Genomic DNA, 24,380 nt, shown 5'->3' with positions numbered 1-24,380 from the left:
CAGAACTCCATACTGAAGTAGGAACCATGAGATGAAAAATGGGACCCTTTAGGACAGTGGTCACCAGCATGCCGACCCTGAGCTACTAGTAGCCCAGAAGAGCTCATAAGTAGCCGGCATAACACTTACCATAAATCTAACGTCTCAGACAAGGCGAGTGCCACGTTGTCATGGCACGCTACAGACGTTAAGAGTCACCCCAAAGGTAGCCTCACCTTCCACGTATGGCCCCTCCTTTGGGTGTTCCCTCACACGCAGGTTGTAGGCTTTGCTGGACTTCTTCCTCAGGAGGTCCCGGACACGCTCGTTGTAGATCTCCAGATAGCTGGATATTTCAGAAGAGATATATCCTTTTAAAAAGGACCTCAAGAGGTGAACACCAGGCGGCATGTAAAGCTAGCGCACAGAGCTCACAATTAATCCAGGAAAAGCACTGCTCATTCTGTGCCAGCTTATTTACAGCAGAGAGGAGATGTATATTAAGTCAAGCCTTAACTGGAAATGACAGCGTAAATCACAGTGACGGACTGCTCCAATAAACGTTGTTACAATAAAAACAGCAGTTGTGAAAAGTCACAGGACAAAGTAAGAATAAATTTTAAGGGATGTGCTTTAGAAACCCATAATCAATCAAGTGGACCAAAACAAAAGTTCGAGCACACAATACTGACTAAGCTACCAGTCTATCATTGGCGAATGCAATGGATATGAAAATAGTACTACTTTAAGTCTAGGAATAAGCTGATGCCCCCCACACTGATTAAAGTTAAATTTAGCTTTTTACATATTAAAACAGACTGAAGAATGAAATTGGGGACCTCAAATTCTTTCCTTAATTTAAAGATTGCATCATAAACTGTGGTGCCACCCCCACACAAATACAGCAAATTGAGCCAAATTGCCTGACACATTGTGACACTTCAATGCAACATCTGTTTAAAAAACAGGTGTCAAATCTGCAGCTATTATTAAGTACCCTGTACACACCTTCATTAAATCAAAACAACTGCCTATTTTCACCTGTTATTTCTTACCAACCTGGGAAAAAATCTATTACATGCTTTGTGCTTTATGCAAATAACCTTGTCTTTCATGAAACCAGTAACAAGTTCACAATCACAATCTAAATAGGTAGTGATGAGGGAGGGACAGAAGAGACCCCACAGGACCATAGTTTAAACTGCAATTGTCCACTTCCCCGATAACATCTATCTATTAGGTTGCGAATTTTACCATCTCTGACAATTTTACATACAACGGACTGGTTTCAATAAAACTGAACCCAAGAGGCAGGAGTGCAGCAGTTTTTGAGTTACAGGACCAGACAGTTAAGGCTTTTCTGAAGGAAACAAGTCAAAGCCAATTCAGTGGAACTGGCAAGAAAGTTTACTGGACAATCCTCGCAGATCTGCTCTAATTTCACAGTGCGATAACCGTAAATGAAAATTACTTTTAAATTTAAATTAAAAAAAAAATTAATAAATAAAAAAAACATAGGGCATGCAGCACGCAAAACACAATAGATGTATTTAAAGTATACGGGGTACCTTGGTTCAGACAGACTAGAAGACATTTATCTATCCGATTACTACTTCAGCACATACTGAATTGCACCTACTAATTTCTACACGTGTCTAGGTACTCACCTGACCTCAATGCAGAATGACGCCTCGTCCCATAAAGTCATGCCTGCAATCCGGCCAAACAAACCTTCACAGATTCTTGGAATAAGACCTCGATCATCCTACAAAGACAGCCATTGGATACCATTAGATCAAAGTTGACATCTTTGCGTCTAAACTAGATATGGAATCAAGAATGAAGATAACATGCAATTTTAAACGAATGCTTAGAAAGAGGGCATGCACACATTTACCATTTACTGTAATTATTCATCCACTGGTGACAGCTGAAAGTTGTCTCAGATTACTCTAGAAAATATTTGGATTTGTGGAATATGCAAATACGGCTAGTATGACCCTGACCAGGACAAGAGGTCAGAAGATGTATGGATGGATGGCGAATAATGGTATTTTAGGTCAATTTGGAATTACAGAGTATATTACACAGTCTCTTCCACCACATCCCTCAGGAACTAGTGACAGCCCCCCCCCCAACTCCATTCCAAGGGAGGCCTTAAGACAGAAGCTGAAGGTCATATCACAGCATTATTATTAACTCAGACCTAAGCTTTTAGGTTATGAACTGAAAAAATACATAATTTGACCAACACCGATTTCCTCCACATCAACCAGCTAAGAAAAAAACTATAAACTGCATCTCACGCATCTGTGGTTATAAAACCAGGCAAGTTCAAACACTATGATATGATCTGGTTCACTCATATGTCTCAAGCTTAATGCAAAATTTCAAATTTATATATCAGTAGAATGCTGTGCACATTCAAAGATCTCCTTAAATAATGTGTGTGTGTTTATATATATATATATAAAAATAAAACTAGGGCAGTAGGCAGTATACCTCTGGTATGAGCACCAGTGTCCATTGAACTTGTAAAGGCTGCAGTATTGTTAAAAACTCAACTTAAAAACTACAGATACATTTAAGTATGCAGACATGGTACAGAATTTTATCAGCAGACATTAGCCCATATTCATGAAGTTCCACAAACACCAGGAGACTAGAACCACTGACAAAGACAATAGTCCTATCCAAATTACAATTATATTGATTCTGCAACTGCAAGAACTGTTTTTCCATTTTAGTACGACATTTGCCTATCTATTAGCATCCCATGCACATGTCACAAATAACTCCAGATCACACCAACTTAATTCAGATAAGGAGCTAATAGAAAAGGGATCTTGCTAAATGACCCATTAGCAAAGGATGAGATTGTTAAGCAGCCTCAGGAAGATACAAGCATACTGAAAGGAAGCCCCTATAAAACTGGGAGACAGTATTTCACGTGCCGCTCTACTCAGATACGAATCCAAACATTTCCATGCAGACTTTATTACCGGGTCTCCCATCATGGTGAAGGACTTCCCAGAGCCTGTCTGTCCGTAAGCAAAGACACAGGCATTGTAGCCTTGAAATGCAGCCACCAAGACATCAGAGCCCAAGTCCATGAAGACCTGGCAGGAGAGAAAATAATGAAGATATAAATGGACCAAGGCATTAAAAGAAGAGTAGGGAGCAGAGGTGAAACTAAACTCACACACTACTCCACTGAAGCCCACCACCCCAGCAGCAAGTAACTGTTCACCTGCCTGGGGGGCACTCAGATTAGGTATCAATTTTAAAGATGCCGCGAGACCCACTGAGCTCACACTAACTCTCATCCCCCAACTTTCTTCCCGCTCATGTACTGTACGGTACCAGTGAAAAGTTTGGACACACCTACTGAAAATCATTTGTTTCTCAAGATAATACCCCTAAGTTAGTGCTGGGCGGTATACCGGTTCATACCTCAAACCGTTTTTTATTATTGTTATGATATGTATTTTTCTTATACCGCAATACCGGTTTAAATAGCCTACACAACGTTCGGAAAGTGGCACAGTTGGACAATGTTTAAGGGGGGACCTTTTTCACTGCTGCACCGCTAACAATGTATCGCGAAAGATCAGAAACGGAAGATATAGCTGACACTGGAGTTGAAAATAATGAGACACTGGGGTTGTCAAAAATCGATTCTCAGATACTAACCGGTATTCAAAGTTAGTATCTGATTAGATACTCATTTTCACCATTCTTGATACCAAAAGTGTGGTTTTCGCCTAATTCGCCACACTTCCACAGCACCACTAGCAGACACATGTGCACGCACGCACACTCGCACAGCCCCTCCCCTCCTCTCAACAGCTGCTCAACACATTCGCGCTGGTTAACACACACATACCGAGTTGGCTCAACTGCAGCATATGCCATGTTCAAGGCACTTCGCAAGCTGTTTTAGTTAATAATAAAAAAAAAAATAGAAGAAGCAAAAGTGCCGTTTGGAAGTATCTTGCAGACAAGCATGGAAAGTCTAAGGATGTTGATATGGCTCTATGCAAGCAGTGCTACAAAGTTGTATATAAAATAATATAGTTAAAGTGGGAACAATACAAAAACTTAAACAAAAATCTGTCTTGTAAAATCATGTAAAATGTGGTAAACACCCAGTCATACTTCAAAAAAAAATAAAAAAATACTGTCATATACTGTGAAACCGATATAACTTTGAAAAATACCGTGATAGAAATTTTTGGTCATACCGTCCAACTCTACCCTAAGTACACAGAGGCTATGTAAGTACTATATTATCTTGTGAACAAGGAAAGAGAGTAGAGATGCATCAATCGATCGGCCAGGGACCAGAATCGGCCGGTTATCAGCGTGTTCGGCCTGGGTAGGCAATAGCCTCACAGCTGCGAGCGCACTCACAGCTACACGCTAACATGTCATTAGTGTGGAAGTTCTTCACTGTGAGTGAAGATGACTCAAAGCTTGCAATTTGTAATATATGTAAAGTCAAAGTAAACTGTGGGGGAACCACCACGTTTAACGTGGTGAAACGCAGGTAAGCGTTAGACTGATTATTAAACATATCAGATAATCTTGAAAATGAACAATCATTAAAATTGCAAAGCGAGCTAAGGTTTTTTTCATACACTTCAGCAAAATTTTAACCCCCTGTGCTACAATGTCCATACAGTATGAAGGTATGAAAAAGCCTGATCTTAATATGTCTTACTAGAGATGTACTGTAAGCACTGTATGTGCATAACATGCAATGTTGGTATTAATAATATTTCCCTGCACATATTTCGAAGAGTATAGTTTTATTTGGAGATTTGTAACTATGGAATATTATTTAGCACTATATAACACAGAATATAAGTATTGATATTATTAAAAAGTATGCCAAATATCCATGATGTAATCATTACAACGTAAACATTATAATGTAATCAACACAATGTAATCAATTAAATACGTATTTGCACCTTGTATTAGCCTAAGAGTTGTTTATGTTAGTCCTGAATCTATGAATATCCACTTATATTAGTGTATACTTTATCACTATGTTAAAGGACAAATATATTATCAACCCTCTAGTTAGTCAGTCAATGTGCAACAGGCTGAAGCTGCCATGGTTAACTACTGAAGGAAGGGATTCACCAGAAGTTCACGGCTGAGCATTTTTAAAAAAAAAAAACAAGTGGAGATGGTCGCCCCCCATTACGTTCGGCCGAGGGACCAAATAGTAAAAGAAATAATGGACAAACTTATCACCTAGGGGTGCGGATTAAGGGAAAAAACAATGATTGTGAATGGTTGAAGGAATGATGATGCTCAAGTGACGAGATATTGTTGAATGAAAAGAACGTGTATAAAAATTGGTGTAAAACAGTATTGGACACACTCCTGCAGGATGTCCAGCCTTGGCTGTAACCTCGCTTTTGCAATAAAGACTGAATCTGAAGATCTACACAAGTGGCTCCTGACTCCTGATTGGCAGGGAAGAAAGAAAGAAGAAAAAACCACAACATAAATCTATGGACTTTTTATTTTAAAAAGAAAAAGGTAAATGTCGTGTTATCCGGTGAATTTAAACATACGGAAAAATGATACAAGTAACTGATATTTTGTTTGTTATCTGTACCAACTGCTCTTGTTGTTTACTTTAAGTAAAATATCAGATAAAGTTGGGTGTACAGCAACTCATTTTCAGTTAATTTATATTTGTACATCTTTCTAGTCACAGAGCACTTTATTTTGAGACTTGATTAAGCGAGAAAAGATCCTGTAACTTAGTGCAGTTTAAGGGGTAACTAATCAGCATCGGCCAGTCACACTTGCAAAAAAAAAAAAAAAGCACTGGCCAAGAAAACTGCAATCTGTGCATCTTTAAAAGAGAGCGAGTGCTGTGACAGATGTCCAGATGTTTTAGCCAAACACAATCTCCGACCTCCATCCTATAAAGCTGGTTTGGCGTGGTAAAAAAGTAAGGTAGCCAACTTGTGCCCAGAACTTGTGCAAACTCCTTCAGGACTGCTGGAGAAGCATTCCAGGTGCCTACATCTGGAAGCTGGTTGAAAGAATGCCAAGAGTATGTAATGCCGTCATCGTCAAAAAGTCTTCAAATCTTCAACATTTTGAAGAGTCTACAATTTAAGAAAATTTTAAAGATGTTGAACTCTTCTCTTGGTCATTACAATCATTGTCTTGAAGACTTTTACTATAAGGTCAATAATAGGGCTTCCCCCTGAAAGTCAATGGTTCAAATATTCAGAAGTTGACTGAATCTTAAAGTCGAACAAGTCTTTTTTTTTCCCTCCACAATAACATGACAAATAGAAGCTTACAAAAGGGATGGCATATCAAAAAGAGAAATAAGATGAATCATAACTATATTTTTTTATATTCTAGCAGGGCACTAGAAAAATCCACATTAGCAATTATCTGTAGTAGTTATGCATGGGTCGACTCATGGGTATAGGTCAGCTTGCAGAAAATAATGCGGGAGTGGGCAGGTTGGGTCAGTAACAAAGCAGCATTCCGACTAAGTCACAGATCACTTAGAGAAATGTTGCGTTTGCGTTGTAGGCTCTCTGAACTGCGCGCAATGGACGAGGCTGTCACTACCATTACACCTATAGGGTAGCAGGTGCACTCAACTTCAATTCAGCAGGAAATTTGGGTGCAAGTCAAAGACTTAAATTATAAAGAAGAAAAATGCACTCTGAACTTCTGAAGCAAATACTCTCTTATTGATTTACTGGAAGCGCCAAATGGCCTAAAAGAATTAATCCTTAAATTTAGGACATCATTTGCAAGCATTAGAGGAGATAATGGGTCAGTGAACTGAAATCTTTGATATCTACCCTTTATTCACACCTGTTCACCTGTGTCATTAAGAAAGACCAGAGCTGCAGTGGGAGCCACTGTGTATGGAGGAAATGACTGGAATTCATGCCAATAGAGGCTCCAATTGCCAGGTAGGAAAAGAAAAATAAATACACACATACACATACACACACACACACACGTCAAATATTCGCAGTGAACAGCAAAAACCGATTCAATTGACAAAATTCTGATACAGCCCTAGTGAATAACATAGCTACAACAGATACAGATACATTAAAAGTAGGTGTGTCCAGACTTATGACTAATACTGTATAGATCATCAGAATATGCATGTTTACAGTTCATGGCTACAAAGCACACAGGCACAAAAACTCAGGTACTCAATAACAGACACATATTTGTAATAACAATCAGATTACTGCCATTTAAAAAGTTAAAGTATCTGGAGCACATGACATAAGAAAAGCCATTTCATGCATAATCGCCATAAAAGTGTCAACGATCATTTCACAATGGACTTAAAGGCTAATATGAAAATAACAAACCTTCTCCTGAGAGACAAAATTGGCACTTTTGGAATCAGATGAATCATATGAGAAGTCGTAGGTGAACATTTTGGTTCTCTCTCTCGAAGAATCCCCAACAGTACCTTTGGGAACCTGCAGAAATAGTTTGGATGGATGGACGGACGGACAGACAGACGGATATTTTTACATAAATTCAATGATGCATTATGTTCAAGATGCATCTCAAAAAATACACTGGCATCACAGATTTTGCTTTCAAAGAGGTTCAGAAGTCTGTCAATTTCAGCATCTTCACATACACATACCTTTAGATTTGTTATAGATGTCTTGTTCCCTTCCATATAAACTATACACTTTGACAACAAATCCGTCTCTCTGAAATGAGGTACAAACACAAATATCGATCACAGAATCATATATTTCATTGAGTACAACTTTAAAGGCTAATAACATGTCTGTAATACTTTTACAACAATTATGGGATGCAAACAATACAGGATTACAAGAAGGACTGTCATGTTAAATGTGAGGTTTTAAACTGAAACTTTACATTTATTATTAAGAAAATGCTGATTTTGTGTATTTCCCCAAATAACACATCTTTAGGAGTCCTAACAGAAATACCTAGAATATGCACATTGGTTTTCTCTGTATTAACTTCAGTGTGCCATGTTGTCCTTTCCTTCCACTTAAAAAGCTTTTGTCCTTGGTATCAATTTTATACATGCATTTTTAGAGACAAAAGGAATTTTAGCAAATTATAATACCATCATGGTTTTCCATGGGTTGTTCAACCTGACATGATAAAAGCCTAACCAGTAGAAAATGTTAAATATTTGAGTTAAATCTATTAATATTTTGAGGTCATTTATGATGTAACACATCGTCCAACATTTTCTAAAATAAAAGCTCTTTGTAAATTTGCAGGCAAACACTTTGCAATGATCTTAATGCAGTGTTTCCCGTGAATCAATAGGTTTGGCGGGTGCAATATAGGACTGGGCGATATGACCTCAAAATAATATCACGATTAATTGAACATTTGACCTCTATTACAATTAATGAATGATTATTTTGTTTTTATTCCACTGACAAGGTTTGTGCAGTCAATATGCTGAACTATTAAAGCTGAAATATTTTTTCTAATGAAAGACTCTTTTTGATTTTGATCTTGATCTTTTTGAAATAATTGAAGGAAATGCACAAATGAACAATTTATGGTTATTTTTTTTATATTTTGAACTGAAATCAGTACTAATCGCTTTAAAAGAAAACATCTTATGAAAAAGGTTACATTTTAGTTTTAATGTAAAAAGAATGTTCCCTTAAAAAGAAGAAAATAGTCTGCATTTCTTGCAAACAAAAATAACTACGGTGGAAACTGTTTATAGTGATATACCGTCACTATATATATATATTCCTTTTTCTTCATAGCGCAGGCATTTGTATATTTATTACATGCAAACAGACAGTGTTTTCCCAAATATAGGGCTTAAAATCACACACGGCTTCTCATATACTGGGTAAAATAAAACGTGAAATGTAACCCCAATAATATGGTTACAGAGATATTGGTGTTTTTGCTAAACTAACAAATGTCACGCTGTTCTTATTCTTAAACAATCCACAAAAGACTGTCATATAATTTAGGCTAATTTAAAGGTTTTTGGATGCAAGGCCAACACGCAGCTTTGCACCGGCGGCTAACAAACGTCGATCACAGAACGAACCACCAATCACAAACATTCTCGATCCCAGCGCTAACCATTTAACCCAGCGCTAACCATTTAACCCAGCGCTATTTTGTCACTCATGTTAACTCCCATATGCGATAAGCTTTCTTAGTTTAATGCTCATGCATTGTTTAGTACCAATTAAGTAATCAATTACCATTATATTTGGGCAAAATAAGCTCAATCTTTCTAGAATCATTAATCATACCAATAGAGCAGAGGTCACTAACAGGCGGACCGCGGTCGGGGTCCAGACCCAGAAGCTGTCCCATGCAGACCCAGACCAATAGCCAAAACAGAAAGTTATGATTTAAAACCTGACAGGACGCTTCTATTTTAACCAGCACAGCGTTTGTAGTCTTTTCGGTAGTGGTTTAGCAAACGCTTTTAACCGCGTAGTTTGGCGTATGCAGCCCTTTGTCCGTCATAATGTACCATTAGTGTTTAGATTATTAGATATCAGCAGCAAAGCGACCAAATAGCCGTAATGTTCCTAACAGAGTAGCTGACCTGTCCTGAAATCATACAGCTGAAAAGTTTCCAAAACACAGTATGTATTATATAACATGTTGGATAAATAGACATAGTTTATTGGTGATTTCATGTTCGTGGAAGTTTCCGCTTTTTAACAACTGTATAAAGTTATGTTATCTGTTATATAAATCAACTCAGGTGAAACAAAAATTGTACATTTTCAGCATTTGGCATGCCACTCACGATTTCAGACTCGCACAGGAAATCTTACGGCAAATCTACATTATTCCATTATAAACCTAAAATAATTAAGCCACGTCAAAAGTATATTTACACAGTTAAATACAAAAGCAGACTATTTACAAGGTAAGAATTATTACATATCTATGCAGACATCTTGAATTGAATTGTACTGAATTAACTTGACAGTGAGATACTGATTACATGCAATGTTGATACAACCGATAGGCTACTTAAATATACATCACACTAAATAGTCGACATTATGATCTTCCGGACCTTTGCTTCAACAAATTTTCTGTAACTGGACCTCTTTAAATTTTAGCTGAATACCCCTGCAATACAGCTATTAAACTAATTAGATTTTTTAAAATCACAATATCGCAATATATATCGCAGAAAGAATAAATATTGCAATGTGATTTTTTTCCCCAATATCGTGCAGCCCTGACTGCAAGTCCAAATTGTGTTCATTGGGCTCCCGTTACCTGCCCACAACATAATTTTTTTCTTTCTACCCGCCAATTCCACCTAGTACGACTTCTGGACGCAACTCCTGCCGCACAGCAGCGTACAGTAGCTGCGTACTCCCAGCATCCTAGTTCTTTGTACTTGCGTATACCCTTAAAATAATGTTGAATAACGACTTACGAACATTTCAAGTTACAAACGACTGTTTGGAACGCATCTCATTCGTAAGTAGAGGAGCGTCTGTATATTTTTCATGACGTGACATCTGACAGGGATTCCATATTTCTTCTCTCATATTCAGCAAGTAGATATAATATTCTCAGCAAGATTTTGTAATGGTACCATCAGTCACTCCAAAACTTTATTTCATGTTGTCTTACTTTGACATTTTTCAGTTTAATGATGATTAAATGGATTTGTTTTTAAACAATTTAAAAAAAAAAAAAAAAAAAAGAATAAAAAAGGTGGGATATACACTCACCTAAAGGATTATTAGGAACACCTGTTCAATTTCTCATTAATGCAATTATCTAATCAACTAATCACATGGCAGTTGCTTCAATGCATTTAGGGGTGTGGCCCTGGTCAAGACAATCTCCTGAACTCCAAACTGAATGTCAGAATGGGAAAGAAAGGTGATTTAAGCAATTTTGAGCGTGGCATGGTTGTTGGTGCCAGACGGGCCGGTCTGAGTATTTCACAATCTGCTCAGTTACTGGGATTTTCACGCACAACCATTTCTAGGGTTTACAAAGAATGGTGTGCAAAGGGAAAAACATCCAGTATGCGGCAGTCCTGTGGGCGAAAATGCCTTGTTGATGCTAGAGGTCAGAGGAGAATGGGCCGACTGATTCAAGCTGATAGAAGAGAAACTGACTGAAATAACCACTCGTTACAACAGAGGTATGCAGCAAAGCATTTGTGAAGCCACAACACGCACAACCTTGAGGCGGATGGACTACAACAGCAGAAGACCCCACCGGGTACCACTCATCTCCACTACAAATAGGAAAAAGAGGCTACAATTTGTACAAGCTCACCAAAATTGGACAGTTGAAGACTGGAAAAATGTTGCCTGGTCTGATGAGTCTCGGTTTCTGTTGAGACATTCAAATGGTAGAGTCAGAATTTGGCGAACATGGATCCATCATGCCTTGTTACCACTGTGCAGGCTGGTGGTGGTGGTGTAATGGTGTGGGGGATGTTTTCTTGGCACACTTTAGACCCCTTAGTGCCAATTGGGCACCGTTTAAATGCTACGGCCCACCTGAGCATTGTTTCTGACCATGTCCATCCCTTTATGACCACCATGTACCCATCCTCTGATGGCTACTTCCAGCAGGATAATGCACCATGTCACAAAGCTCAAATCATTTCAAATTGGTTTCTTGAACATGACAATGAGTTCACTGTACTACAATGGCCCCCACAGTCACCAGATCTCAACCCAATAGAGCATCTTTGGGATGTGGTGGAACGGGAGCTTCGTGCCCTGGATGTGCATCCCACAAATCTCCATCAACTGCAAGATGCTATCCTATCAATATGGGCCAACATTTCTAAAGAATGCTTTCAGCACCTTGTTGAATCAATGCCACGTAGAATTAAGGCAGTTCTGAAGGCGAAAGGGGGTCAAACACCGTATTAGTATGGTGTTCCTAATAATCCTTTAGTTGAGTGTATGTCAATACATTGCTGGTACATTACCATGTGTGTGTGTTTTTTTTTTTTTTAATTCAACTGTCGAATGTAGCAGATGTTCTTGTCAAACGTGCAACAACTTCAACTAGTCTGGACATGTCATGTATTGTCAGATGCCTTTAGTGAATAATCTTGGGATGCAAGAATAATGAATTTTGTTATCTTTGCAAGTCTGAACAGGATCAGTTGCTGGACTATATATTAGGGCTGGGTAAAAAATATAGATTCCCCGATTTTAATCGATCTTCAGTTTAATGAAACGATATCGATTCGGGAAATCCCCGAATCGATTCTTAATGCGCGTGCTTCACGTAAGAGGATATGAATATTCACCTCTCGTCCTGAAGGGGTCACCATCTTTCGAATTGCTCCACTAAAAAACCAAAAAAAAAAAAAAAGAGGATCATCATGGCGGAAGGTCACGGCAGCCAATTGAAGCCAGCCCCGACGAAATTAAAATCTGAGATATGGATGTATTTCATGTTCAAAGGCAGTGACGGTAAAGATGAGTTCGACAAAACTACCGTCGTTTGCAAGTTGTGCCCACAAGAGCTAAGATTCTGCAACAACACAACAAACCTACGAACAAGCAAAGCAGTATCTTTGTGTGTCCGGAACTAGTGTTCCTGCTGAGAGAGTTTTCTCAACCGCTGGTGATCTAATCACAGCACAAAGGAGCTGCCTTAGATCAGAACATGTTGATCAGCTGCTTTTTTTGCAGAAAAATCTGGTGATCAAAAATGATTAGGCTGTAGTTAAGAACTGTTAGTTTTATGGACAGTTAGAATATTTTGTATACGCAGACAAGGGCTTTATGATGGGCCTGTTTTGAACGTTTTGAATTTAGAAAAATGTTTTATTTCTTAAACATGTTTGAAGTTCTTAATAGATTTCACTGTTGCACATTTACAGTCTATTTTTTTACAGTAATGTGCATTTTGCAGTTTGTTTACATGGTGTACAATGATGCACATATTTATGACTTCTTGTTACAGTGTTCATTTAAAATAAAAGTTGTTTAAAATAAACAACTGTGTGCACCCTATTATTAATGTAGATGTGTATTTCAGTAATAAACTTAAATAGGAGAGTTTCAGTTACCAGCATTTATATCAAAATATGGATCCCATGTCTGCAAAACTAACATTTTAAATGAAATATTGATAGCTAATCGATATCGAATCGAACCGAAATTGAATCGAAACGAAACCATAAAAAAAGAATCGAATCGCCGAATCGGTCACAATACCCAGCCCTACTATATATAGAGGTCGAGCAAGAAAAATTCAGACCACAGAACCTCACCAAGAGGGCATCTTTGGATCCTCGCACTAATAGCACTGTACTTAGGTGGAATAAAGGCTACCATAAGTTGAATTACACACAAAAAAATGCAATGCAAGTTCTCTCTATGGTAATTATATGGCTATAAAAATAAAGTCAGATTTCAGCATGTAGATATGTTCTATTTAAATCATTCAAAACAAGTCAGGTGTTTCTCTACCCGGTTCAGATCGACTCCCCGACAGTCTATGTTTTGGCTCCCACTCAGCTCCCAGTAGCGAATGTGGACCGTCTGGCAGGGAGCTGGGAAGGAGCAAAAATCTGGAACGTCTGGCAGAGAGCTGGGAAGGAGCAAAAATGTGGACCATCTGGCAGGGAGCAGAAATGTGGACCGTCTGGCAGGGAGCCGGGAGGGAGCAAAAATGTGGACCATCAGTGGGTCAATTTATCACCTGCTGCCGTCTAAAAAACGCAATTACAGCTAGGAAAACTACGATTACACAGCCTAATAATATAAGCTATTTTACATTTTTTTTTTATTTCCATAATTCGGATATTCACACACTTGTACTGCAATTTATCGTTGCACAATATATCATTACATGCATGGTTCGAATTACGGGGGGTACAGTACCCCCCGATCAAGACCCAGACCCCCCCCAAAAAAGACAAAAATAGCAGTTGGGGGGGGGGGGGGGGTCCTTAACATTTTCTTTTGTTGTAAAAAAAAAAAAAAGATAAAATTTTCCTACAAGGTGAGGTTACAGTATGTAAAACGATTTCAGACACCCCTAATGTGGACCGTACCATTTTAACCACCTCGGCACTAGAAGCAGCTTAGCCAGTCAGTTGTGTCATTCATTCTCAGTGAGTGACCTGTTCATTGTGTTCGTCTGTCATGGTACTGTTTGTCGATCATTGGTAAATGTAAGTAGCCAGCAGAAGTCTAGCCTGTTGAAAATGTGTTATTTTGTAAAAAATTTACTAATGCAAGCTGACGTCTTTATAAGTTGAATTACTTACCATTGTCCTTCTGAGGCCAGTACAGTCAATGTTAGTTACTTTAACTAGCAAGATAAGCTAAGTTCTCTATTTAAAGCAGGTTTATTTGGTGAGGTAAAATCGAATATGGTCATTTTCCAAGGAGATGAACCCCTTATGTTTTCATTCTCATTTTATCATGAATAAATTGTGCCATTCTGAAATTAATTCGACATTTAGCCTGTGTGGTTTGTTATTAGGCTAATGTTAATGCATAAGAAGGTCTAATGTTATGCTCTGAAAAAAACATTACTATAAGTGAAACCTATAGGGGCAACGTAAAATAAACTAGCTAGCAAATAAGCCCTATTATTTGAATTTTAGTGGTATTGATTCTGCATTCCACAATTTCATATTTATGGACATTTTAGAAGCTTCATCTGGTAGCCCAGATACTGTTTTGTTAAACATAGATTTATTCACAGACACAATATGAGGAAAAGGAAAGATTAGACGCGTTTTTGGTGGCAAAAGAAGGGTAAGTAGCTACAGAATATTACACTAAAAGTATAGGTGCAGTTTTGCAAACTTAATGTGTTTGAAGGAAAGTGGTCAGCAGAAGGCAGGAGAGGCGCAGGAGCAGGGAGATGGCAGGATGAGGACAGTGTGCAGGCAGCAGGAAGATGGCAGGATGAGGACAGTGTGCAGGCAGCAGGAAGATGGCAGGATGAGGACAGTGTGCAGGACAGTGTGCAGGCAGCAGGAAGATGGCAGGATGAGGACAGTGTGCAGGCAGCAGGAAGATGGCAGGATAAGGACAGTGAGCAGGCAGCAGGAAGATGGCAGGATGAGGACAGTGTGCAGGCAGCAGGGAGATGGCAGGATGAGGACAGTGAGCAGGCAGCAGGAAGATGGCAGGATGAGGACAGTGTGCAGGCAGCAGGGAGATGGCAGGATGAGGACAGTGAGCAGGCAGCAGGAAGATGGCAGGATGAGGACAGTGTGCAGGCAGCAGGGAGATGGCAGGATGAGGACAGTGTGCAGGACAGTGTGCAGGCAGCAGGAAGATGGCAGGATGAGGACAGTGTGCAGGCAGCAGGAAGATGGCAGGATAAGGACAGTGTGCAGGCAGCAGGAAGATGGCAGGATGAGGACAGTGTGCAGGCAGCAGGAAGATGGCAGGATGAGGACAGTGTGCAGGACAGTGTGCAGGCAGCAGGAAGATGGCAGGATGAGGACAGTGTGCAGGCAGCAGGAAGATGGCAGGATAAGGACAGTGTGCAGGCAGCAGGAAGATGGCAGGATGAGGACAGTGTGCAGGCAGCAGGAAGATGGCAGGATGAGGACAGTGTGCAGGCAGCAGGAAGATGGCAGGATAAGGACAGTGAGCAGGCAGCAGGAAGATGGCAGGATGAGGACAGTGTGCAGGCAGCAGGAAGATGGCAGGATGAGGACAGTGTGCAGGCAGCAGGGAGATGGCAGGATGAGGACAGTGTGCAGGACAGTGTGCAGGCAGCAGGAAGATGGCAGGATGAGGACAGTGTGCAGGACAGTGAGCAGGCAGCAGGGAGATGGCAGGATGAGGACAGTGTGCAGGCAGCAGGAAGATGGCAGGATGAGGACAGTGTGCAGGCAGCAGGAAGATGGCAGGATGAGGACAGTGTGCAGGCAGCAGGAAGATGGCAGGATGAGGACAGTGTGCAGGCAGCAGGAAGATGGCAGGATGAGGACAGTGTGCAGGCAGCAGGAAGATGGCAGGATGAGGACAGTGTGCAGGCAGCAGGAAGATGGCAGGATGAGGACAGTGTGCAGGCAGCAGGGAGATGGCAGGATAAGGACAGTGAGCAGGCAGCAGGGAGATGGCAGGATCAGGACAGCGCGTTGGACCAAGAGGTGAGTTAGAAATTAGGCTGTACTTTAAGATCTACTGTATCATCAAGACAGATATTAGCCTAATAGGCAAATATTTATTTCTGAAGGCTGTTGGGGCTGGGGGGACTGAGAGGGCAGGAATAACATCAGACCAGGCTGTTTGTAAATGTATAGGCTTATTACTTTTACTAATATACTTCTCCTAGGATAATTCCTGGGAGTTATCAAAACCAAGTTCTTTTGGATTGGGATAAGGATAATGAGATCTTCTGTATTGATTCTCATTTTGTCGCATGTCCAGACCATGACCGTGTGTTAGTAAACACCCCTAGCGCATCTTGCACTCTTAACATTGATCCTGGTGGCGACTATTCGTATTGACGCGGTAGCGGACCATAATGGTCAAAGAAGTGTTATGAAGGCAGTTCCCCCCAATTATGGAGGGGTAATTCGCACTCAGATTACATGCCTATCAAGCACCCAGCATTCTATGTTACACTTGAGCTACATTCCTGAGAATCAATATTTACAGTAATAGTACCAGATATTTACCTTAGAAAACTTGAAAAACCAAGCTAAGTATTTTTCTAGATATTGCGTTTTTTTAAATGACTCCTTAATACACAATGCGAGAAAAAGGCTTTTAAAACAGCCCCACTCCCATCCCTTATTTTTTGGGAAAACTAAAGACAGAGACCTTAAATTTGGTACTTTTCCTATTACGTATATTTTCCCATGGAATTTTTAAAGGTAAATTTGAAATGGTCAGCTGCAAAGCTTCTTAAATTTGATGAATTGACATGGATTAACCCATAACTGACTGACTGCCGTGACAGTAGCACATTAATTACACAACAAACAAGAGCCATATCATAATTCAAATATCACCAAAAAAAACTCTTAAAGAAATAAGATTAAATGGTGCAACTGAAAACAATAACTCCATAAATCATAACATTATTAAAACAACAAACCAACCAACAAGACTCCAATAAAAATAAACAACCAAACCTACGGCTTACTTTATTTTACAGTATGGCCATCATGCACCAATGCACTTTGCAATGAGATCACCCAAGATTCATCTTGCACATTTGTTACAAGTTACAGCACCCAAGTTTTTCATGTGAATGTTTGATGTGTAAATAATATGAAGGTTCCAGAACAGCCATTTGTCGGGACACGCACTTTTCCCAATATACAGAGCATACGAGTTTCCTTTTCTTCATTCATTTATTTATTTAATAAACAGATCCAAAAAGTTATCCTCTGCCAGCTTTAATTTGTAAAACTGTAGGCTTAAGACTGTAGGCCAAAAAACAGCAGTTTGGGAATAACTAAATTTATAATAAATAAGTTTTACATTCACATTTTATTTACTCAGTTGTTAATAACAGTACGGTATAGTGAGAATGCCCAATACCTATCCCCCCCCACTTCACAATTGCTGCATATATAAAAACGGCACCCATGTACATAATACCGCCCTAAATTTATTTAATACCTGTGGCGTAAATTAGGTTGTGCAATTTCACGACATTATCGGTATTCGACAATAAAGAACAAGTAACCAGGTGCCAGGGTCTGAAACTAACAGGCCACTATCGCACAGCTGGTCGAGAGAGCAGGCTTAGGCTACACAATGGCCATTTATTAACTCTTTGTACACTGTGTCTTTACTTTAGATCAGTGTCTCTCAAACTATGGTACACCCCCACCAGACAACTTCCTTTGCTACTGGCATACGGAGAGCCTTACTAAATATTTTCTGAGGTGGTAGGCACTTTGCTGTGTAAAAGCTTAAGATCGACCGCTAGTTATGTTTTTAAATCATAATTAAATCCGACCAGCCAATCGATGGAGGGCGTCTAATTTCCTTTGCCCCGTAATTTTTTAATTAAAATAGGTCTATCACATATTTTAGACATCGCCCAACCCTACAACAGTTACCATTTTTCAGCAATCCTACACGTTGATGTTTCCATCATGAAACCATTTATAGACAATACAAAAAAATGTATGCCACAGCACATGAACACACATCAATTACATATTACATATACATACAGACATACATATAAATCTGTTTACTGGTCATTAAAATAAAATCCTTGGCAATGACGTATTTGCGTGTCTTGCCACATTTATAAACGCAGAAACTGTTCCTGCTGCTATTACTACAATTTTTAAATCAACTTTACACAAGCTTTAAACATAAATACAACTGCAGAAAATGATAAACGCGATGCGTGGAAATATATTCAATCTAGAAACACTAAAGTTTACAATACTGAGATCCCAGATCCAATAATGCCACAATTAACCCACTTATAACAGTTAAAAGTTAAATGAAAAAATGATTAATGTTGGACTCAGCTACTGGTTTAGAAAAAAAATAATAAAACAAAATAACGTGGGGTTAAAACAAAACTTTACTTGGTGTCAAACAATTAGTGTTTTGGCTTTACTTACCGCCTGTCCATCGGTCTGACCCGCACAGCCACACGCACAGATGCCATCGTGTATCTACCCTCACCTGCAATCGGTACCTGGCAAACTTTCACCAGAGGCAGCCAAAAAGTCCGATCTACCCTTCTCACTAAATTAATATCTATGGAAGAACACGTACATCCGTGAGCATCAGACTATTCGCGTGAAGAAGCGCTTTTCTACCCCAATCCTGGACGCCTGCCCGATATCCCAGCCGCTTTCACGCTTTTACATATAATGCTGACGGAAAAGCAGCAGCTCAAGAAAACTCCCAAGATTGGAAAATCGAAATGCGCGTCCCGATAAAGGGAGAAGACACCACGGATCCTGCGAAAGGACAAATCATTTTGGGTTTGACATGTTACGCGTTTGTCAAAGACAAAATGTTTAATGAAAATGCAGGAACGGGGTCGAGCAGACAGAGGAAACGCACTTCCATTTCTATTAAAATCACGAAACCTGACATAAAACTGTAAGACTTATAAATCCAGTAAGTTTAGTTTGAACTGCAGCTCAGAAATGTATCCATTCCACACAAAAAATGCTATATCATGAGGCTTATCGCAACAAAATCCAGACCATTTTGTTGTAACTATTGCAGTTTTCACACAAGTTTAATCGGGGGCTAGAGGTAGGGGTACAGTTTCTCTGACTAGGGCATTCATTTCCTGTTATGTCCATTTATTTGTTGAACACAATCTTCCATTCTGGACATTATATTGGCAAGATTACGGCAACACTACCAATATGGTGCTGAGCAACAGGTTCCTGTCCATCAACGGTATTTTGTTAGCTATCATGACCGAACCGCAACATACAGTCGATTTTGCACGTTAGGAGGCTGCTGTACGACGTGCACGAAGCTCGCGATGAGCACGTCTATAAATTCACTCTGAATGGAGTCGATTTACAACCAATATCAGCAAACAAAAGTTTGTTTATTGTTTATTTATTTAGACTATTACAATGTACACTATAGACAATGAAAGTAAACAATCAAAACCAAGATAAGTGATTAAGTGATCTGTAAAAACAAAACTTTTCTTTTTTTTATTAATGCAAAATGCGGATATAATTCCCTGGATAGGTTCCAACATATGACAAGCAGGTATAGAAAATAGATGGATGGTTTTCTGTAAATTACTGTCATGCCTGTTTTGAAATACTGTTATAACCAGGCTCTAGTAATATGTGATCCTTCAACTCAGTCTGGGACAGAACAGTCTATGACACCTAGCCATGACAGTGAAGTTCAGTGCAATTAATTATGACATTTTAATCACTACACTAAACATAATATCTTGACTCTTACAAGGTCATGTAACAAAAAATTATTGTCTGTTGTGCTAGAATTGCATGTTGCAGAATGGACCCATGTTTTTAGTTTACAGTTTCTGTCACATGAAACAGATTTATGTTATCTTATTTGCTTTTGAGGCATTTCTGGATAAGGATGTCCGCTACAGGTTGATATAAGAAAAATCATTATTGTCTCCTCCATTGGTCTTGCTGACTGCTCCTTCTACCTTACATGTGATAAGAGCTGCCAAGCTGATTCATCAACTGTAAGAAATGACTGACGTGGTCCTTAATCTTCTACCAGGCTTCAGTTTAAATTTTGTTAGACCACTACAATGTAATCTTCAAAGTCAGCCCCATTACCTGACTGTCTGGACACTTTAAAATCTTGAAGTCATAGCATGAATGGAAGTTGAGCTTCAACTATTAATTGCATTAGATAGTACTGCAGACTTTGATCCTGGACAAACTGTAATGCTACACTTCATTTAACATCATAAAACAGAGCCGAAAAAAGCAGTTTGGGAAAAACTACGTCCAACAGTTTTACATTCACATTTTATTTACTCAGTTGTTAATAACACTACGGTAGACTGTACATAATGCCAAACCACACATTCTACATAGAAAAAGTCAATGATAAAATCAAAGATCAGAAAAGAAAGCAGTGACATTAGATGAAGAAGAAACCTGTAATTTGTGTTTAGAGTTTGTTATATTATGCCAGATTACTTCTTGATGTATTCATTATACGAAAATCAAATCCAAACTTTCACACAAAGGGAAGGAGGAAAAGATGAAAACATCAAACTAGAGAAAAGTCTTAAACAGAAGGCATTCTCCTTGTATTACCCCTTATTGTTTTTCTCTTTTTCTTCGTTATTGCTAACAAATGACCATCAGAACTGGTCCCTGTCCTGCCCCTAAAGTATCTCAGTTCCCTGTTTGACCAGCAGGTGTCACTGGCCATCCCATTGTTCTTAGCCCATAGTGTGTTCTCCTGTTGTATAGATGTAGGGCGGATAATGTGGGTTGTTCTGGGAAGCGGTGCTTGACAAGACATACCACGTCAAGCTAAACACTTGTGTGTGTAGGGGGTTGGGTGCCCTCGTATACCATTTAGGGCTGCAGGTTAGGTAGTGGGCTGCAGAGTCAGGTTCCGGTGTGGGTTAGGGCGACAACAGTTAGGACCGGGGGGCTAGGAGTGCGATGGCCGCTTCTCAGCCAGGGGTTCGAAAAGCAGATGCGAAAAGCACAGTCCTCAAAGTGCTTGATCGGCGTTCTACTTTCCTTCCATCTCTGTTTTAAAAAAAGATGACCAGCACTAAAGCTTATACCCCAGGGGAGGGTCTCGAACCTCAGGAAAAGCTAAGTTTTTATTTTGTCCTTGTTTTGTTCGTTTTCTGTGTATTTTAAGATGGCAGCGTAGCCATCTAGTTGTCGGGATAGGATTAGTTGAAGGGACTGCACACGCTCTTTTGTAATTGTAACTGAGCTTCTGTAGTGGTCTACTTTTCCCTTATAGACTCTGACGCTATTCTAGGTTTATTACAATAGCTTCAACTCTTCTGGGAAGGCTGTCCACTAGGTTTAGGAGTATGTTTACGGGAATTATTGACCATTCTTCCAGGAGAACATTTGCGAGGTCAGGCACTGATGTTGGATGAGAACCCCTGTGTCCTGCCCCGATCGTCCTCTCCTTCCATGTGCTATGCCCCCCTCGTTAACCTTGTGTGGGAATCCCCATGTGATCAGATGTTTCTTGGTGCTTTCATTAGTTCAATGTATTTAGTCCGCGTTTCAGTTTGTTTCCCCAGTCTGGTCATTGTATTGTCAACCCGCGTTGCTGCCTATTCGTCTGTTTGTACTTTGATTAAACCCCGCATTTTCCCCGACTCCTGGCATCCTGAGCTTCTGTCTGCGCTCCAGGCGCCTTCCAGCATGACACTCTTATCCTCCCTTCACTGGCTTCCAGTTAAGTCTCGGATTGACTATAAAATACTGCTATTGACTTATAAAGCACTGAATGGCCTTGCACCAGAATACCTTAGTGATCTGCGCCTCATACAACCCTCTGCGCTTGCTTCGTTCTCAAGGCACAGGATTTCTGTTAGTACAGGTACAGTAGAAAGAGCTACGGCAGGCTGCAGAGCTTTCTCCTATAGAGCTCCTCAGCTGTGGAATGGTCTTCCACTGGATGTGTGGGATTCAGGCTCACTCTCAATATTCAAGTCTAAACTAAAAACACACTTATTCAGTCTAGCCTATAGGGACTCTAGTCCTAGCTTTAGCTAATTGTTCACCCCCAGTTAGATCTGTAATGTGAGGGTAGAGCTGGGTGGGGATCGGTGCCATTGGCTTTGGAGAAACTGAGCTGTCAGTGCTGTCACTCTAGCTTCACACCTCCTTGTGTAATTGGAGTGCTGACATTTCAGGGACTCCCCATGCCTGCATTCCCACTTGCCTCTCCCTCCTACGTTTGCTGCCATAGCCATATCTGCTGGAGCTTATACATTGCACTTACTGTATATATTGCACTCACCTAACTGTTAGCACTGCCTGTTGTCTCCCCTACTTTGACTAATTGCATATTTTTCCCCCTACCCCTCCTGGGGTATGCAGCCTGGAGACCCCAAATTATCAAGATATCCTGCACACCCTGCTACATGCGACGTCTCCACTACGCATGACTTCCTTCTGTCCAGCTCACCCTTCTGCCTGTCATCCACCATGTATGCCCAGCTGTCTTACTACTGGTTGCCCGGCGATCTGAAGGAGTGCCAACACCAGCTTGTCATCACCTCACTGCTCCCCGGTTATGACTCATACTTTATGACTTAGACTGTGTGACCTGCCACTTAGCCATCTCTCCGATTTGACTTTCCTTGCTGACACCTGGAGGATGGGCTCCCCCTTTAAGTCTGGTCCCTCCCAAGGTTTCTTCTTTCTAGGGAGTTTTTCCTTGCCACTGTCACCTCTGGCTTATTCACTGGAGGCTTTGGGCAGTGATGCTGTAAAGCACTTTGAGACAATGTAATGTTGTGAAAATGTGTTATACAAAAATAAATTTGTTTGTTTGTTGTTTGAGCTAATCTGGGGCCTATACTACGAAGCGGGGTTACTAGCTTATCGGGGTAACTTGTCGGATTTAAGGTAGTCTGGGCAAAATGTAAGTAAATGAATATGAAGTCCATGTAAACTGTGGTACCTTAAATCCAACATGTTACCCCGATAAGCCAGTAACCCCACTTCGTAGTACAGGCCACTGAAGGCCACATGAAGTTTGGAGGTGTTATGACTGTGGGCGGTCAAGCAGGTGATAGAGCCGTGCATACGAGTGAACAGGATTTATTCTGGGTAACAAGGCAGACGGGAGCTCACAGCAAACAACGTCAATGACAGATCTGGGGAATACTGACTCAGACGCAGACTAAATACACAGGACAGGCTGAACATAACAGGCAACAGGTGAATACAATCGGGAATTAACACGAGGTAACGAGGGGGGCGTGGCACACAGGAGGATCGGACGAGCTGGGCGTGACAGGAGTTCTGTCGCTATTCATTCTGCAGACAGTTGATGACTTCTGCATACTGTGCACCTCAGCATGCGTTGTCCCTGCTCTGTGAGTTTACGTGGCCTACCACTTCATGGCTGAGTTGCTGTTGTTCCCAATTGCTTCCACTTTATTATAATACCACTAAGAGTTGACCGTGGAATATTTACTAGCGAGTAAATTTCACGAATGGCCTTATTGCACAGGTGCTATCACAGCACCATGCTTGAATATGCTGAGCTCCTGAGAGTGACCCATTCTTTCGCAAATTTTTGAAGAAGCAGTCTGCATGCCTATAGGGGCTTGATTTTATACACCTGGCTAGGGAAGTGATTGGAATATCTGAATTCAATGATTTGGTGGGGCGTCCCAATACTTTTGGCAATATAGTGTATCTGACTGCAAGTACTCTTCGAACACAGCTCATGCAGACTGATTGCTAGAGGCATGTGTTTCACTCTACCTGAAGGACACAGAGGCAACTGGATAGCATTGTAAGCTTCTTATATGTCCAACACTGACTAAATGGCTTTGCAGACTGTTCATCTCTTATTGAGTGCTGTGTGAGCAACTATCCATTCCTTAAATTTAAAATGCTGTGCTATATGTGGCTGGCGACTAAGGTACTTTGTTTATGGATGCTTTAAAAGGCCAGCCACTGTTTACTGTTCATGTTCATTTTTGGGAAGAAAAGGGGATCTGTTAATATTGGGGGGATGTATCTTCCCCACCCCCCATATCCAACACCCCTGCCTCCCACAATATCATGCTATGTGTGCTCAGGTCGCTTCAGGCACAGAGGCAGACATAGATCCTAGATGGACATGCATCTCCTTCCAAACATGCTGAACAACAGGATGGTCTGGTTTTTCCAGAATGTTAAGCAAGACGGATGTAGGAAGAATCAGAAGTAAAAATGTGACTTTGGC

General features: G+C 40.3%; 1 protein-coding gene across 2 annotated transcripts in view; it reads right to left on the bottom strand.

Moving 5' to 3' along the window:
• Positions 1-18,928, bottom strand: part of LOC111853774 (kinesin-like protein KIF16B) — a 49,438-nt gene extending 30,510 nt beyond the window's left edge. For both annotated transcript variants that reach the window (XM_023831063.1, XM_023831064.1), the window contains exons 1-6: positions 18,578-18,928; positions 7,655-7,724; positions 7,368-7,481; positions 2,982-3,098; positions 1,647-1,744; positions 216-325 (exon numbers count right to left, since the gene is read on the bottom strand). In XM_023831063.1, the coding sequence (XP_023686831.1) occupies positions 216-325; positions 1,647-1,744; positions 2,982-3,098; positions 7,368-7,481; positions 7,655-7,724; positions 18,578-18,624 (556 nt within the window). In that variant the 5' untranslated portion in view covers positions 18,625-18,928. The remainder of the gene's footprint in view (positions 1-215; positions 326-1,646; positions 1,745-2,981; positions 3,099-7,367; positions 7,482-7,654; positions 7,725-18,577) is intronic.
• Between the last annotated feature and the right edge of the window lie 5,452 nt (positions 18,929-24,380).

The sequence above is a fragment of the Paramormyrops kingsleyae genome, chromosome 20 (assembly GCF_048594095.1).
Source record: "Paramormyrops kingsleyae isolate MSU_618 chromosome 20, PKINGS_0.4, whole genome shotgun sequence".
Taxonomy (NCBI): Eukaryota; Metazoa; Chordata; class Actinopteri; order Osteoglossiformes; family Mormyridae; genus Paramormyrops; species Paramormyrops kingsleyae.
The sequence above is the reverse complement of the archived record's forward strand: the minus strand, read 5'-3'. Positions and strand labels throughout refer to the sequence as shown.